We start from the raw sequence: 19567 nt of genomic DNA, 5'->3' as shown, positions 1-19567 counted from the left end.
TATAAAACGGCCCCACCCCTATCTCCCTTTGCTGATTCTCTTTTCGGACTCAGCCCACCTGCACCCAGGTGATTAAAAAGTTTTATTGCTCACACAAAGCCTGTTTGGTGGTCTCTTCACATGGACGGGAGTGAAAGAAAGCATTATCACTGTTTCCATTTTACAAATGAGAAAACAGAGAGGTAGAGAAGTTAAGTCCCTTGCCTAAGATCCAGCAGCTGCAAGTTACCTAGTAGAGATTCTGAGACCCTGCTTGTAACCATGATGCAAATCACTACAGAAGAACAGACAAAGCCAACGGCATCCCTGTCTTCAAGGAAATTTCCTTTTAATTGATGGGACAAGATAAAATATATAAGACTTTTTTTATTGGCAATGGAAGAAATACAGCCAAGAAAAACAACTACTGATTAGTGTATGGTATGTCCTAGACGTGGGGTGTCACTACGGAATAATTAAATCAGTTTTATGTGGCTTACGGAAATTAACATCATTACTTTATAGTTAACCTTGTATGTCAGAATTCCTATTATATATGGTATCTGTAGATCAAAAAGATCCTAATAAAAATATGCCTAGAAGGAGTCCCTTCCACTTTTGCTAAGTCATGTCTACAAAGACCACTAAACTCCAATAAAGAGGGCTCAGGGATGGCATCAAATGGGTCCTTCAGGAAAATGTCCTTCATCTGAACTTTAAACATCATTATTTATAATAGTGGCTCCCTGAGTGCACTGCTGTTGTCCATCTATACACAGTGTTCAGATATCTTATATGTGAAACATATAATAGTAAGATATGCCTAAAGCGCAATACCAGGGTGATAAAAAAAAAATGAAACATACATAAAACTTATGAAGCAGAAATGGAAGCATGAATCCCCTACACTTTTCCTACCCAAATGACAGTTATGAACTAAACAGCAATTGCTGGTTACTTTTAATCAGAATAAAGAAAATGAGGGGGAAAAGGAGTTGTTGAAAGTACAGATATAGTGGGTGTATGAGTGGGAAGCAATTATATGACTCAATACTATTAGTACTTCTGTCATTTCTAAAGGTAATGCTTGAAACCTTCCTACATGAGAGAATATAAAAAGCTCAACAACAACAAAATAACAATAATAAGGTACATCCATGGTTAGGGTAATCGAACAAAGTTTTTTAAAATTACTAGGATGAAAAAAACGTAAGAACTAAGTGATTTTTAAATTATATGAATTAAAACAAGTCTTTTGAATCAAGAAGTTGAAATCAGTATACCTTAAAATTTGGAGTCTTGATAGCAATAAAGAGTATTCTATCTTTCTTTCGAGTTTACTTTTTATACTGAAAAGCTTTAAATATATAGAAAAGTACAGAGAATAATATAATGACCACCTACTCCCATCACCAGATTTGACAAGTGTGAACATTGTGCCATAGTCACTTCCTCTATTATTTTTCACATCAAGAGCTACTTGCAGTAACCCTGGAGCAGGCTTTAGGTATTATGTGTATTTCATATTTGCATCTTCAAATCTTGTGAGCAATCCGAAATGCTTGTGACATGTAATAATTTTAATTCTTCTTGGACAGAAATTTTAATTGCTCGTATTGTAAAGTTGGGGAATTAAGTCATTGAGCTACCAAGTAAGCCAAGCAACGGCCCCATTTCTCCAACACCATACAATTTAATTTTCTTTACTTGGGGTCATGTGCACAGAAATACCTAAGAAATGATATAAATGTTCTTATATTAAATAAATTTTACGAAGGTTCACAACACAAGTCCAGCTACTAGTAGCAGGGGTAAAAATGAGAAGAATGAAGTTTAAGAAAGTCATAATTCTTGGTGGGGAGGAAGGGAGAGAGATGTGAGCTGAAAAACTTCCTCTTGTGTACTGTACTCACTACCTAGGTGACAGGATCCATACCTCAAACCTCAGCATCATGTCATATACCCATGTAACAAACCTGCACATGTACCCCTGAATCTAAAATAAAGCTGTGATTTTTTCAACAGTCATAATTATTTGCAAATAACACTAATAAGTTTTAAATAAAATCTACAATCTCTTTATGGACTCAATTAAAAGACTCTGCTTTCTAAGGTCTTCCTGTCCCGTCTCTTGGTGCTCCTTGATGGATGATGGATTCCTCACGGCAGTAAGAAATGCACTTGTCCAAGACTCTCAACCGACATTTTTCCCTCCCCTTTCATATTAGACTTCTTGACTACTAACACGCTCTTGGAATGATTATGAACTGCCTCTACACCTTCTTCTTCTCCAACTCTAAGTGATACAGGCCATAATGTCTTTCCTTCTCCCTGCCTCTAGGATGAAACCTGCATTGACCCAAGAAGGTTGGTCAACAAAACCATGTGGCCAGTGCTGCCACGTATATGGAAGATTTGACTACTTCTTAAAAAATTAGAGTGAAGAATACTGAATACAGATATCAGACACAAATTAAATTAATCTGAAAGCACTGGGCCGGGCACGGTGCCTCACGCCTGTAATCCCAGCAACTTTGAGAGGCGGAGGCGGGTGGATCACTTGAGGTTGAGAGTTTGGGACCAGCCTGGCCAACATGGCGAAACCTTGTCTCTACTAAAAATACAAAAATTAGCTGGGCATGGTGGCACGCACATGGTGGCACCTTTCCCAGCTACTCAGGAGGCTGAGTCAGGAGAATTGCTTGACCTGGGAGGCGGAGGTTGCAGTGAGCAGAGATGGCGCCACTGCACTCCATCCTGGGCGACAGAGAGAGACTCCATCCCACGGTGGTGAGAGCAGGGGAAGGGAAGAGGAAGCATTTTAACTTAGAGAATACCTTGAAGAAGCAACATAGTAAAGTGGAAAAATAATACGACCCATAATGCTAGAGACAGCTAGATTCAAATTTGGTCCCACCATGGATCATCGTAGAAATGCTCAAACTGAGTTTCCTAATCTTCGAAATGAGTGTCATTGTGCATACAGAATGAAAACATATGCAAAGCATGTAGCCCAATGCCTATAACAAAAGGTCAAGGATTCTCAAGCCTGGGAACATCTTTAAAAATACAGCTGTCTGGTTAACCCTCCTGCCTACAAGTGATTTACAAAAGAAGTAACAGCCAGGCAAAATGGGGAAATCCTGCCCTAAGTTCTCAACAACTACTAGCTTCCTTGAATTCTCCTTCTATTAAATAAAGGATAGAGTTTTTTTAATTTTCATATTTTATATGAAATACAAGATTATAAATTTGAAGTTAATATAAACTTTTAAAAAATAAAAGCAAATGGTAGTGCTAACATGTTCTTTAAAGGATCTCTATGGAAATATTATGAGAAGAATAGGCTAGAAATTAGAAGATGGGTTCTGTCCTGCATCCCTGATTAGTTGAGTGATGCTGGCAAAGTCACTACACCATGATGAGTTTGGTTTCCTAATCTGTAAACTGGGAAGTATCTACCTTGATAGGCAGCCCCGAAGATGGCCCCAGTGATGCTCACCCACATAGTACTCACACCCTTGTATATTCCCCTACCTGCCCAGAATGAACCAGACTCACTTGCTTCTAGTCAATAGAATACAACAGAAATGATGGGCTGTCACTTCAGAGATTAGGTTACAAAAAGAAGGTAGATTCCAATTTGGGTGTTCTCTCATTCTCCTGCTCACTCTTGGATCACTCACCCCAAGGGAAGCAAGTTGCCAGGTGGAGAGGCCCATGTGGCTAGGGACTGGGGCCTGCCAATAACCACATGAGTGAGCTGAGAAGAAGACTCTCCCCAGTCAGCCTCCCCCACTTCAGATGAGTCCACAGTCCCACTTAGCCACTGGGCAACCTCATGAGAGACTTGAAGCAGAAGCTCTTAGCTATGCCTTGCCTGGATTCCTGAGCCAGAAACTCTGACATGATGAATGCTCACTGTTTTTAAGCCACTCAGTTCTGAGGTAATTTGTTATGTAGCAAAGGGTAAATAATACATTAATATTTGCCTTGCTTATTTCATATTATACTAATGATTCACTATATATTTAATATGGGTTAAAATATTAAATATAGTTTATCATTCTTCATAAATACATAAGAGGAAAATACATATTTTAAATAACTTTTGGCAGGATGTTTTTCTCCAATACACACATATTAAAGATTTTAATGCATTAATTATACAAGTCAATTTCTTAAATTGTACCTTTTTTTTTTCAGAGATGGGGTCTTCTTGCTCTGTCACTCAGACTGGAATGCAGTGGCACAATCATAGCTCACTGCAGCCTTGAGCTCCTGGGCTCAAGCGATCCTTCCACCTCAGCCTTCTGAGTAGCTAGACTTACAGGTGCGAGCCATTGCACTCAGTTCAAAACTGTACTTTAAAAGCATACTTACTAGGTCATGGTTATAGAGAGGTTGACACACTTTCTCCAAAGTATACAAATATCTGACATTATCTTTGGATTCATTTGCTGTATCAGTGATTCTTGCATCCAAATCACGCCAATTCTAAGGGAAAAATGTATAAGAATTCTATGAAACATCCAAATATATCAGTGTGCTAAAGTTTACTTAAGAAATTCAGTCTTCCCAATCATACATATACTAAAATGGTAGATATTTAAGTGTAATTAACATATATTTTTCTTACAATACTTAAGACAAAGTTATTATAAGCACCTTAAATGATTTACTAAAACTGAAGACTCATTCTGTTTATAATTAAAATTCTGTCTGTAGGCTTGAACTGGACCTGCTTCTATGAGGAATGACTTTTCCAGGGTAATTATTTGTGACATTATATTACTCTGGGTCTTCAAGAATGGGTCAAGTTATTAAAACAGAACATCATGGCCGGGCCTGGTGGCTCACACCTGTAATCCCAGCACTTTGGGAGGCCAAGGCAGGCAGATTACGAGGTCAGGAGATCAAGACCATCCTGGCTAACACAATGAAACCCCGTCTCTACTAAAAATACAAAAAATTAGCTGGGCGTGGTGGCAGGTGCCTGTAGGCCCAGCTACTCAGGAGGCTGAGGCAAGAGAATGATGTGAATCCGGGAGGCAGAGCTGGCAGCGAGCCGAGATCACACCACTGCACTCCAGCCCGGGCAACAGAGTGAGACTTCGTCTCAAAAACAAAACAAAACAAAACAAAAACAAAAAACAGAACATTATTCAAAACAAAACCTTACTAGCAAAGTGAAGGCAATCTGAAATCAACAGTTTCTTGTAAGTGGTCATCAAATAGTACCTGCTTAAATAACTGATTATGAGAAAGTTCTTCTTTATTTTGAGAAGAAAAATCTATCTTCCTGCAATCTCTGCTCATCTCTATAGTTTTGCATAATGGAGCCTAGTGAACACACAGCATCCCTTCAAATGTTCGAAGACATTTACCATATCATTACTAAGTCTTTTATTCAAAGATGAGCACTCTGTGTGCCTTTAGTCATTTAATAAGACATGGTCTTTTTTTTTTACTTTAAGTTCCAGGATAAAAGTGCAGAACGTGTAGGCTTTGTTACATAGGATATATGTGCCATGGTGGTTTGCTGCCCCTATCAACCCCTCATCTGGGTTTTAAGCCCCACGTGCATTAGCTATTTGTCCTAATGCTCTCCCTCCCCTTTCCCCGCTGACCCCTGACAGGTTCCGGTGTGTGATGTTCCCCTCCCTGTGTCCATGTGTTCTCATTTTTCAACTCCCACTTATGAGTGAGAACATGCGGTGTTTGGTTTTCTGTTTCTATGTTAGTTTGCTGAGGATAATGGCTTCCAGCTTCATCCAGGTCCCTGCACAGGACATGATCTCATTCCCTTTTATAGCCACATAGTGTATATGTGCCACATTTTCTTTATCCAGTCTATCATTGATGAGCTTTGGGGTTGGTTCCAAGGACATGGTCTTAATAGCTTCAACCTCTTGGCCTTTCTACTTTGGACGCACACAACATCACTCTAAACACACATGCTTCAGGAATGAAAGGAAGCCTTCATTGTGATCTGGCCAATGCTGAGAAGAGCCAAAACATCATCTTCCTTTTTTCTGGAAACTATATCTCTCATAAAGCAGCCTGGGATCAAGTTGACTCACATCAGTAATATCATTCTATCAACGGATTCAACTAAAACTGTTAAGTCTTTATCCAAAGTTGATCAATTTCTCTCCTTCAAATTCTTTCAGGATTTTTAACCTATTCTTAATAAATGTTATCTTATTATTAACTGAACACTCTTACATACTAGGGATGATAAAATCAAGTGCCTATTTGAGAATTGGTCAGAGATGAAGAGAGCATGAAACGGAGAGGTCTACCCAGCAAAAACAGAAATAACATGCTCTGAACAAAACCATTTTAAAATAATAATGGGAGCCAAACAGTTTGTCAACAAACCCATCCAACAAAGAGGTTGGGATATCAGTATGGCACCCCCACTCTTACCACTGAAGACCTTCTTGGATTTTTACATTGTCATCCAATATATTTCTTTCCCGCCCTCCTCAATGTCATTCATAGATCTGCTACCACATTTGCTTTGTATCCTTTTTAAAGACTACAGATTAGTATTTTTAACACAAAATGTCTGAAGGTCACTATGGTAGATCATTAGAGACCTCTCTCCAAGAGCTTAAATTGTATGTGCCTTTGACCCACAAATTCATAAATTCTCTCCTAGGGATATGCCTTAGAGAAATTCTCACACATGTGCACCAGGAGACATGAATAAGAATGTTCATTGAATCATTGCTTGCAATAACCCCAAACTAGAAACAATCCAAATGTCCATTCTGGGATAACAGATAAATAAATCGTGGTGCATTCATGCAACAGAATATGATACAGCAATAAAAACAAATGTAGCAAATGAATAATAATGCACACATTAACATGATGAATTCTCACAAATAATGTTGAGTAAAAGCTGGTTGCAGAATATATGATATGACTCCATTTACATACATTTCAAAAAAATATAAAACTAAGTCTCAACATTTGGTATTCTGGAGAAAAAAACTGTATAAACTTATTTCAAAATGTATACCAAAGGATGAAAATACATGAATTGTTAAGACAAATCTGGAAAAGAAGAACAAAGAGTAGACGTACAAAAATTATGATGATTACAAGAAAATGAAGGCCAGGCGCGGTGGCTCACACCTGTAATCCCAGCACTTTGGGAGGCCGAGACAGGTGGACTACGAGGTCAGGAGATCGAGACCATCCTGGCTAACACAGTGAAACCCCGTCTCTACTAACAATACAAAAAAATTAGCCGGGCGTAGTAGCAGGCGCCTGTAGTCCCAGCTATTCGGGAGGCTGAGGCAGGAGAATGGCGTGAACCCAGGAGGCAGAGCTTGCAGTGAGCCGAGATCACGCCACAGCATTCCAGCCTGGGCGACTGAGCAAGACTCCGTCTCAAAAAATAAAAAAAAAGAAAACGGCAAACAGTGGCCGAGTGTGGTGGGTCATGCCGGTAATCCCAGCACTTTGGGCAGCCAAGGTGGGCAGATCACGAGATCAGGAGTTCAAGACCAGCCTGGCCAACATAGCGAAACCTTGTCTCTACTAAACATAAGAAAATTAGCTGGGCGTGGTGGTACATGCCTGTAGTCCCAGCTACTCGGGAGGCTGAGGCAGGAGGATTGCTTGAACCTGGGAGGTGGAGGTTGCAGTGAGCCGAGATCGCGCCACTGCACTCCAGCTTGGGCAACAGAGTGAGATTTCGTCTCAAAAAAAGAAAAAAGAAAATGACAAACAGTGCTGGGAAAATTAGCCAGCCATTTGGAAAAAAGAATGCTAGCTGAAGAGGTAAGAGCATGACCTATATCCTGCTTCCCCTCTTACTAACTCTGTGACCTTGAACAAGAAACTTAATCTCTCACTATTCTTTATACAAAATGGGGAAGATAATAATAAGACCCATTTGATCCAGCTGATGTAAGGATTAAATGAAAAGTTATAGGTAAGATACTGAACATAATGCCTGGCACATAGTAAGCACACAATAAATGTTAGCTGCTATTATTATCATTGCTATTAAATCTTACATGATTCACACAAATAAATTCCAAGTTAACTGAAGAATAAAGCATAAAGAAATAAAACCCTAGAAATAGAAGAAAAGGGTAATTCTATTTTAAATTTAGGTTAACCTTAATTTTGCTTTTTTTTTCTTTATTGAGATGGAGTATCACTCCCATCACACAGGTTGGAGTGCAGTGGCATGATCTCGGCTCACTGCAACCTCCACCTCCCGGGTTCAAGCAATTCTCCTTCCTCAGCCTCCCGAGTAGCTGGGATTACAGGCGTGCACCACCACTCCCAGCTAATTTTTGTATTTTTAGCAGAGACAGGGTTTTGCCATGCTGGCTAGCCTGGTCTCGAACTTCTGACCTCAGGTGATCCACCCACCTCGGCCTCCCAAAGTGCTCGGATTACAGGCATGAGCCACCACGCCCAGCCAATTTATTCTTCTTAAGAAGGTCTTTTTAAACAATACATGAAAGACAAAAGCAATAAGAGGCTGAAAAAATTATTTCAACTAAATACAAAAACTCATTATAAATGATTCCATTTTTTAAAAATTAAAATATAAGCAATAAGAAAGCACATCTAGCACCCAGATTTCGGTTCCTAATTACTACTCTCCAATAAAATAAACCCAGGCTCCTTGGAGAAGTGCTGATCTCAGGACTAGGGCAGAACAAATACAAAATGAGCCTTCAGCATTTATCTAGTGGTAGAGAGTAAAGAAGTGGTCCAAATAGAGTAAGGGAATCAGAAGGAAACACAGGAGCCAACCTGAAAGATTTCCCAATGGCCAAGGAGGAAACACAATTTGAGCAACAAACTAAATAATGATAGTATTCAATTATAACCGAAAGCATGAAATAAATACCCATGAGGCTATATTAATGAAAATAAATGATCAAATACATAACTACAATAAGAGAAGAGACAACTTTTTCTTACATAAGAATTCTGATTAATAAACGTGGAAGGAATGAGGGAACTAGAAAACCACCATTAGCATACCATAGTAATAACTGCCGCAGTCAAGATCCATCTATGAAAGCATACCATAGTAATACCATACCATAGTAATAACTGCCGCAGTCAAGATCCATCTATGAAAGCTATTCATGTAGTTTAAGGTTATCTTCCACAAAATACAATACGTGTACAGTACAGAGACCTGGCAAATTCCACCCTAACTAAATGACCAATTTTAAATCAACAGTAATAAGGCACATCAATATAATGTACCCCCTGATAAGTCATACTGGGAAGAGCACATCAACTCTGGCATTCTTACCAAAGATGCATAACTTCAATGTATTCACGAGAAACCATCAGACAAACCCAAATTGAGGGACATTCTTCTAAGTAACTGACCATTACTATTCAAAAGTATCAAGGTCATGAAATACAAGTATAGACTAAGGAACTGTTCCATTGGAGGAGGCTAAAGAGACATGACAGTCAAATGCAAATAGGATCCTGGATTGGATCCCAGAACAGATAAAAATACATAAGTGGAAAACCTGGAGAAATACAAATTGTGTGTAGCATCTTTAATAGTATTGTACCAATGTTATCCCTTCATTTTGATCATTGTACAATAGTTTGAAGATGTTTACATTAGGGGAAGCTAGATGAAGAGCAGGCAGGAACTCTCTGTACTATCCTGGTTGACTCTTCTATAAGTCTAAAATGAGTTCAAGTGTTCAAGTTCTAAAAAAAATACAAGCCACAGACTAAGAAAAAGTTTGCACTGTAATTGTCAAGGTCCATATGGGGGTCTGGGATTTTACCCTGCTTAGAAGTTAATGCATTAGCCTTTTACTGTTTTATGGATGATGGGAGAAAACATGAGATTTGGGGTCAGAGACAAGGATTTTATTACATCACAGCAACTGGCATGAGCATTATGTTGCGTTTGTTCCCCCATGACCCTATATATCCACAAACTGATGCTTGCACCTGCAATAGGTTGTGTTACAGGTGAGGAACATTGAGTTTAGGGGAATTTATCCTTTTTACAGTAAGCGGTTAACTAATTCTCCTCTTTGTCTGGGGTACATGTGAACTGACCCCTCAAGGTTGCTCACTGCAAACACAACTCTGAGAGATGTTCAGATAAAGAGTAGTATGGACCTTGCATTCTTTTCATATATAGTGAAAATGTGCAGAGATGCCCAGGAGTCATGGTGAATTACTTCACCCAACAAATATAACAAGTGATTGATATTCATATTATATAAAGAACTCCAAGTGGCCAGGCACAGTGGCTCACATCTGTAATCCCAACACTTTGGGAGTGTGAGGCAGGAGGATTCCTTGAGCCCAGGAGTTTGAGACCAGCCTGGGCAACACAGTGAGACCCTACCTCTATAAATAAAATTTTTTTAATTAGTTAGGCACAGTGGCACATGACTATAGTCTCAGCTACTCAGGAGGCTGAGGCAGGAGGATCACTTGAGCCGGGAGGTCGAGGGTGCAGTGAATCATGATAGCGCCACTGCACTCCAACCTGAGTGATGAAGAGAAGCCTGTCTCAAAAACATTAAAAAATAAAGAACTCCTATAAATCAGTACAAAACAATGTCTGAATTTTTCTAAATAAGGCAAAGATACAAAAAGAAAATTCACAAAAGAAATATGAATAGCCAGTAAACATGCAAAAACTGAACAACTCCACTACTAACAAGGAAAGAACAAAATAAAACAGGCCATTTTCCATGTCAGGTTGGCCCTCCAACATTTTTTTTTAGTTTTTTTAATGAGATAGGGTCTCGCTACATTGCCCAGCCTAGAGTGCAGTGGCTATGCACAGGCATGATCCCACTATTGATCAGCACAAGAGTTTTGACCTTCTCTGTTTCCGACCTTGATCAGTTCACCCCTCCTTAGGCACCTTCATCAGCCCACTCCTGGGACATCACTATATCAATGCCAAACTTAATGTGGACAGCCAATCAACATAGTGCACTACAGCTCAGAATTCTTGAGTTCAAGCAATCCTCTTGCCTCAGCCTCCCAAGTAGCTCAGACTACAGGTTTAGGCCACCTGCTTGGAAAAAAATATATAACTTTACTAATAATTAGTGCTGAAAAGTTGTGGAGTATCCAACCTAAGGAAATATTTGCATATGGACATATAAAAGCTTCCACTGCAGCAATATTTATAAACACATAGAAAAGGAACCATTTTCTTTAAAAAGTTAAGCATAGAGTTAACATGTGACCCAGAAATTCCACCCCTAGGTATAATAACCAAGACAAATGACAATATATATCAACACAAAAAGTTGTACAGTACATGAATGTTCATAGCAGCATTATGCATAATTGCCAAAAAAAAGGGGAACAACCCAAATGTCCATAAACTGATAAACAAAATGTGGTATATTCATACAACAGAATATGATCCAGCCATAAAAAGGAATGACATACCGATACATGCTACAACATGGACGAACCTTGAAAACAGTATGCCAAGTGAAAGAAACCAGTAACAAAAGGCAAAGAATCTATGATTCCACTTATATAAAATGTCCAGAATAGGCAAATCTAGACAGAGGGCTTGGGGGAAGGGGGAATGTTGGAAATGGGAAGGTGAGAGCTAAAGGATACAGTTTCTCTTTGAGGTGATGAAAATGTTCTAAAATTGGATTGTGGTGATATTTGTGCAGTTATGAATACACTAAAAATATCTGAATTGTTCACTTTAAATGGATAAAATGAATAGTATGTGAATTATATCTCAGACTTGCAAAAAAAGAAAGGGGAAAATTGGTCCACAAACAGGGAAATGATCAGATAAAACCTAATAGGCTACATTAACATTTTGGGCAAGACACAGTGACTCACACCTGCAATCCTAGCACTTTGGGAGGCTGAGGTGGGAAAATTGCTTGAGCCCAGGAGTTCGAGACTAGCCTGGACAACGTTTTTTAAAAAATTATTTAATTAGTTGGGCATGGTGGCGTATGACAGTAGTCCCAGCTACTCAAGAGGCTGAGGTGGGAAGATGGCTTAAGCCTGGGAGGTCGAGGCTGCAGTGAGCCGTGATCGTGCCTTTGCACTCCAGCCTGGGTGACAGAGTAAGATTCTGTCTAAAAACAAACAAACAAAAAACAACAACAACAACATTTTTTGGAAAACCATACTGCTCCAGCTCCATCTAACAGGCATAACTCCAAGATATACTATCAAGGTAGGGAAGGGAAGTTGAAAAGTATTATGCTATGACATTTATTTAATTTAAAAATTAGAAACACAAAACTAAACTATGTCATTTATGCATAGTAAACTCACACATAAATACCACAGAAGATGTTTGAAGAAAAAAACAAAATAGAAAAATGTGGTTGTCTTTCTGTGCTTACTATTCAGGACACAGAGTTGTGGGTGGTGGGGCTAAGGGTATGTGATTAAGAGAGACTTGTTTTATTTGTACTGTTTAAATCTTTCACCAAAAAAGTATTAGTTTATTTTTCTGTGCAAAGAAAGAAATACACACAAAGAAAGAAAGAAAAAGAAGTCAGGTGCGGTGGCTCACGCCTGTAATCCCAGCACTTTGGGAGGCTGAGGTGGGCGGATCACTTGAGCTCAGGAGTTTGAGACCACCCAGAGCAATATGGTGAAATCCCTTCTCTACAACAAATACGAAAATTAGCCAGGCATGGTGGCGCATGCCCGTTAGTTCCAATTACTCAGGAGGCTGAGGCAAGACAATTGCTTGAGCCTGGGAGGTGGAGGCTGCAGTGCGCTGTGAACACACCATTACACCCCACCTAAGTGACGGAATGAGACCCTGTTTTTAAAAAAAAAAAAAGAGAGAGAGAGAAAAGAAAAGGATCTAGAATCAAGCCAAACTGTAAATGACCTCCAGGAAAAGAGGTAGAATCGTGGGGATGAGATGTATTCTACTTTTGACTCTATATGCAGTTGTTTACCTCAACGAGCCTATATTGATTTTCTTCATTGATTTACAATTTCAAAAACAATTTAAAAATAAAAGATGATCACTTTCCTAGAAATCACCCCATAGCAGTATGGTCAAAATTGGTCTGTGAAATCCTCAGAAATAAATCTTCATTTCCTCTTCTGGAAATAATTGTGATATATGTAAAAGTCTTACTCAAACGCTAACACTTCTAAACACGATTCCAGTATATTACACTAAGAAGTAGTTCAACAGGATAATTTTCTAGCTGCTTGTTCTGAAGTATACCAAACTTTAAATAAAAAGCCTTTTACCTTTAGCAGTTTGGAGTGTGCAACATTTAGCACATTTATGACAGCCTTACAACTTGGCCCTTTAATCTGCTCAATGATATAGTTGAACTTGGCTGACATGCGTTTCCAGTGTTCCAGTTCAGTGAGTGGACCTGCATCATCAGCTTCTTTTCTCATCTGCTCACTCTCAATAAGTACCTGCAATCAAAAAAAATTTATAAAATATAGAAATGTTATATTCTTCTTTGTTAAAATCTGATTGCATCTTTTTGAAAGCAGCTAAAAGTATAAATAATGTTCAACACCAAATAATGTTTAAGAACTCTTAGTAAATGAAGACTAGAGGAGAACTTCTACAACATGATAAATACTATCTACTAAAACTCTCCAGCAAACGTAATATTTAAAGGTGACAGTTTCTCTTATTTATTTTGTTTTGTTTTTTTCGGTGGTGGGGGGAACGTAGTTTTTTGGTTTGGGGGCTTTTTTGTTTGTATGTTTGTTCTGAGGCAGGGTCTCGCTCTGTTGCCTACACTAGAGTGCAGTGGCACAATCAGAGAGCACCGCAGCCTGAACCTCCTGGGCTGAAGCAATCCTCCCGCCTCATCCTACTGAGTAGCTAGGACTATGGGCAAGTGCTACCACAGACAGCTAATTTGTAATTTTTTGTAGCGATAGCATGTCACTATGTTGCCCAGGCTGGTCTCAAACTCCAGGGCTCAAGCAATCCTCCTGCCTCAGTTTCCCAAAGTGTCTGGATTACAGGCATGAGTCACCATCCCTGGCCAAAGGTGACATTTTAGAAAACATCACTTTAAAACCAAGGACATGACAAGTTTGCCACAATCACCACCCACTTCTATTCCACCTGGTAATAGATGTCCCAGAACAAGATAACTAAAGAAACAGAAGGTATAAGAATTGGAAATAAAAAAACAGAAACAGCATAATCACAGATGATATAGTTTGATACATTTTTAAACTTCAAGCATATCTAAGGTCGGGAGCAGTGGCTCCTGCCTGTAATTTCAGCACTTTGGAAGGCTGAGGTGGAGGATTGCTTGAGCCCAGGAGTTCAAGACCAGCCTGGGCAACAAGGCAAGACCCCTTCTCCACAGAAATTTTTTAAATTAGTTGGGTGTGGTGGTGCATGCCTGTAGTCCCAGCTACTCAGGATGCTGAAGGGGGAGGATCACTTAAGCCCAGAAGTTGGAGGCTGCAGTGAGCTATGATCATGCCACTGCACTCCAGCCTCGGTGACAGAATGAGACCCTGTCTCCAAAAAAAAAAGACTAAAGACAAACTTTTTACAATTAATAAACGTGAACAATTTAGTAAAGTTGCTAGATCTATACATAAAAATTAGTACCACTTCTTTACAAGGTATCTTGCAATGTGAAAATTTAATTTCCAAAAAGGTACAATTTATAACAGCAAAGAAAAAAAGTGATAACTGGAAATTAATCTAATGAAAGATATGCAAGACCTTTTTGGAGAGAATTTTGAAACTTATTTTACACACACAAAAGACCTACCTAAATGGGGAGGTATATCATGTTCATGGATGGAAAATTCAATAATATAAAGATGGCAGTTTTCTCTAAATTAATGTACACATTCAACGAAATTCTAATCAGAATCTCAATAGAGTTTTTCATGATACTTTAAAAATTGGTTTCAAAATTAATTTTGAAAAACAATTAGCCTGAAATAGTCAATGTAGTTTTGACGAAAAACAGAAAACACTTGGCGTGCCAAATGTTGGTTTAGAAAAACGCTACAGAATTAAAGCAGCACAGCATAGTATAAAAAATAAGTAAATAGATCAGTGGGATAAACAAAGGGGTCTAACAACTTTATATATGACAGAGATTATATTACAAATTTGTTAGGAAAAAAATGGACTATTAAACAATTTAACAGAGAATCTTAATTCGAGACAATTGGCTAACTACAGGTACATGAAAAACACAAAATTAGATTTCTACCTCACATCACACACACACACACACACAATTCCAGATGGATTAAACACCTAAATGTTAAAAATAAAATGGTAACATTTCTAAAAGACAATGTAGGAGACAGGGTAAAACTAGAAAGAAAAACATGGAATTGAAAAGCATAATTGTCAAGATAATAGTTACCACTAGGGGGAAGAAAAGGTGTTTAAAACTGGGAAGAGAAATGCAAGGGCATTTTAAGGTGCTGGTAATGTTCTATGTTTTTTCTTTCTTTCATTTATTTATTTATTTATTTATTTATTTAATTTGAGGCAGGGTCTCACTGTGTCACCCAGGCTGGTCCTGAACTCCTGGGCTCAAGCAATCCTCTTGCCTTGGGCTCCCAAAGTGCTGGGATTACAAGAGTGAGCCACCATGCCTAGCCTTGTTCTATTTTTTAACTTGTGCAAAGGTTACACAGGTGTTCATTTTACAGTTTGTTCCTTTCATCATATTCATTTTTGGTCTGTGTTATATTCACTATTTAAAATAAAGAATTTAAGAGAATGTCTTCGTAACACTGGAGTAAGAAAGGGTTTCATAAGTAAATACATAAGTAAATACAAAAAGCAGAGTTTTTGTAGTCACTGGGGATAGCTAGGTTGAGGCTGGATTAACATTTGTAATTAATATATTTATCTACATTAAAAACTTAAGTTTCCACATGACTAAAGGCACTATACCAAATGAAACATGACACAATGGGGACCAACATAGGACTAATATCTGGAAAATATTATTTAACCTCCAAAAATGTAGTAAGATAACATCAAGCCATCCAAACGAATAAAGGGATGATACGGATAAATGATATGAACAGGCAATGATGTGGGTAAATGATATAAACAAGCAATTCAACACAGAGGAAACCAAAATAGCCATTAAATATGCTCAACCTCAATAGTATTTAGAGTAATACAAAGTAAACCAAGATATCATTTCACACTCAACATATTGGCAACAACTAAAAATCTGACAATTCCAAGTGTCACCAAAGATTTTTTTTTTTAAATAGGAAGTCTTGGCTGGGTACGGTGGCTGCAAGAGTTATCCAGTGAGCAATTACCCGTTTCAATCATCTAATGACACCTGGAAGCGAATGCTGTGGCCAGCACTCTAGACCCTAGGGGAGTCCTCCAATTTTTGCCACTCCAACTGCACAGCCCTCCTCCTAACATAGTTCTAGAAAGGTAAAACTGGAAATGCTTTTCTGTACCTCCTGCCTGGTCAAGATTTTTTCCCCTTGATCCTCACATAACTGAAGATTTTCTTGTCTAGTTCTGCTGTCCTGTGCTGATGAACTAGAGATCTGGGGGGTGGTTCCTAGAGTCCTCTTTCTGTTTAGGGCAATTATGTAATAGCCGATTTTCTTTCACAGTGTTTATAGCATAAGTTGGTGCCTCTCAAAATTTTGACATATGTTGTATTCCTATCACTACTTTTCTTACTGCCAGAAAAAGTTTGACCGTAGAGCTGCAGGCTTGCCACTGTGATGCTGATGTCAAACCGCCTAGTCTGAACTTCTTTGACAGCACAGACAACTCCACTGATCGACCAAGAGGTGCTTATTTAGTGTCTAGCACTCTGGCTCTTCGCTGTGTCTTTTCCCTCTCTCTTTTATGGAGAGTATCAACAATTTAAACATTACTGGGGATAAATGATGGCTATTCCTGATTCTTCATTCTTTCATTCTCAACCCATATTGTTATGTTTTCTTCCTTGAAGTGAGAAATATCTTAAAATTGATTTTAAGTGGTCCACAAAGAAGAATGATTTTGCTCTAGAGCCAAAAATTGGCTGAGTTTCAAACCAGATTCTGGAAGAAAGTCAAAGGAGATACCTCTTCCCTTTACATTTAGAGATAAAATACAATGTCTACGACGCACATAAAAACTACTAGTCCAGATGCAATTGTTTCAGTCAATTTACCTGTTTGATCTGTTTGTACCATACCATCAGCACTTCCTCTAGCTGACGAACAGTTTCTGAATTGTTGGCTGCAGCAGTTACTTCTTCAAAGGTGTGCAGTTTGGAAAAATCAACATTGTCTATTGTCTTTAACTTCACTGTTCCCTCAATACTTATTCTAGCACCTAAAAAGGAAAAAAAAGACATTTAATACTAATTTATATATTACATATTTTAAATATATTAATAAAAATATTAAATAATATTTAATTTTAAGAAGTATTTAATGTCAATGTGTTAAATGTCAATGTGTACTTTTATGCTCTAATTACTGAAATGTTAAAGATCTAATACTTTACAGAAATATAATTCTAATTAATCATTAGATTATGACTTCACAATTTACTGACAAAATTGTACATTGTAACAATATGAAAAAACAAAAGTATAGATTTTAAAGAGTTCATAATGAAGTATATATTTTAATATGGTGAAAATTTTCATTAATATTATAGAAAAAGATTCCTCCTGCTATAACATAAAATTAAAAAGAAAATATATCTTACTCCACCAAAGATCCTCAAAAATGAGTTCTAATGATTTCATTTCTTACCTCTAAGTCTCATAATTACTTTGATTAACATCTTTTAAGATAGAAACTTTTTCTCTAATGTTTATGAAATATCTCAGTTAATTTGCTTCTTTTCTGCAATTTGCTAAACATTAACTTTCATACTTACCATCTAAAAATGAAAGATATCTGTTGATGGTTTCAGTGAAAATATGTTTTTCAGATTCTCCCTGCTTGGACTGGTTTAAAGCACCCCAGTTATTTGTTGCAAGAACAGCTGGTAGAAATATATTTGCCAACATATCCCTAATTCCATTTAAGAGTCCTTTCGATGCATCCAGAACAGTAAATAGCGCTTCCTGAAAGAGTGGAGTTTAAATGTTATTCCACATGCCAATCCCACTGAAGAACTGAAAAATCACAACCTGTTTTATATTGCAATAAACATAGACAACTAACACATTTTATTAGGGAATCTTAAGTGGTTATGAACCTTAGCGTTCTAAAGTCAACAAACTTATATTCTGCCCCCAATTTAATTATTCCCATATTTGCCCATCAAAGTGATGTTTTATTTGGTGCTTTAATTTCTGCATAGGAAAGGAGCAATAGCCTGGAGCCTATTCAAGGTGAGGGACATGGAACCAAACCTGCGTAAAGAAAATCCTTAGTTGAAAGTTGCCCTGTCCATGATTTTTTTTTTTTCTGGTGAAAAGCCCTTGTCCAGAAGTTTGGTGGGATAAATTACCAGCCATAAGAAACCAAAAGCCCAGAAATCAAAAGCCCAGCACCCATGCGTGACATTTCAATTAATACATCTTAAGTGATTTAGAAATCACAAGTCAAAATTAAAATTAAAAAACTTGTCTAGAGCCACCAAAAAATTGATTGCTAGTTTTTTAACTGTGAGTGTGTGGCAATAAAGTATACAATTACTACTCATACAGTTTGGTGTCATCTTGATTTGTGTCAAGGTATCAGTAGTTTTTCCCACCGTTGCTTCTGCACCATCAGTCAAATGTCAACATTGGTGAAAAGGGCAACTAGTATCTTAGTATTATGATGAAAATGGGTTTGAGTTTAAGAACCACTGTTACATTACATGGCTCATCTGTGATTACATTTAGTTATAATGATGTAAACAAATATTTAGCTAAGTCAAATAGAACATAACTATGTTGGAAGAATAGAGGGATGGAGAAACAAGGGTCAGAAGGTAGAAAAAGAGCTAAATTATCATCTTCCAGAGAGAAAAGTCCGCAGAAAATGTCTTCTTTTATTTATTTATTTTTTCTAACTCTGTAGCCCAAGCTGAAGTGCAGTGGTGTGATCTCAGCTCACTGCAACCTCTGCCTCCGGGGCTCAAGTGATTCTCATCCCTCAGCCTCCCGACTAGCTGGGACCACAGGAGTGCATCACCACACCCAGCTATTTTTTGTATTTTAGTAGAGACGGCGTTTCAGTCTGTTGCCCAGGGTGGTCTCGAACTCCTGAGCTCAGGCAATCTGCCTGCCTCAGCCTCCCAAAGTGCCAGGATTACAGGTGTGAGCCACCGTGACTGGCCACAGATAATGTCTAAATTGACAAAAGAAGCAATCAGAGCATATTATTTAGAGACATACAGGTAAATAAAAGAATCCATTAAAAGGGTTTAATAGTTGCTTCTGGAGAATAGAAGTCAGTTTTTCAGTTATGAAAGACTTACACTATTTCATAAAAGGACTCTTTCTCTCTTTACATGCACATATAACTGAGCTAAAACAAAAGATAAATTATAAAAATGAATGGATGAAATCATGGATAAGTTGAAGAAAGAATTAATGAAATGGAAGACAAATTGAGGAAATATCCATACATAGAGGCATTGTGA

General features: G+C 38.0%; 1 protein-coding gene across 1 annotated transcript in view; it reads right to left on the bottom strand.

Moving 5' to 3' along the window:
* Positions 1-19567, bottom strand: part of DNAH8 (dynein, axonemal, heavy chain 8) — a 349054-nt gene that overhangs the window by 309171 nt on the left and 20316 nt on the right. Inside the window, exons 7-10 of the mRNA XM_011986894.1 lie at positions 17867-18056; positions 17148-17311; positions 13237-13413; positions 4363-4476 (exon numbers count right to left, since the gene is read on the bottom strand). Of these exons, the coding sequence (XP_011842284.1) occupies positions 4363-4476; positions 13237-13413; positions 17148-17311; positions 17867-18056 (645 nt within the window). The remainder of the gene's footprint in view (positions 1-4362; positions 4477-13236; positions 13414-17147; positions 17312-17866; positions 18057-19567) is intronic.

Source organism: Mandrillus leucophaeus, unplaced genomic scaffold (genome assembly GCF_000951045.1).
Source record: "Mandrillus leucophaeus isolate KB7577 unplaced genomic scaffold, Mleu.le_1.0 Scaffold3, whole genome shotgun sequence".
NCBI lineage: Eukaryota > Metazoa > Chordata > Mammalia > Primates > Cercopithecidae > Mandrillus > Mandrillus leucophaeus.
Note: the sequence above shows the minus strand (reverse complement) of the source record. Positions and strands in the feature narration are given on the sequence as shown.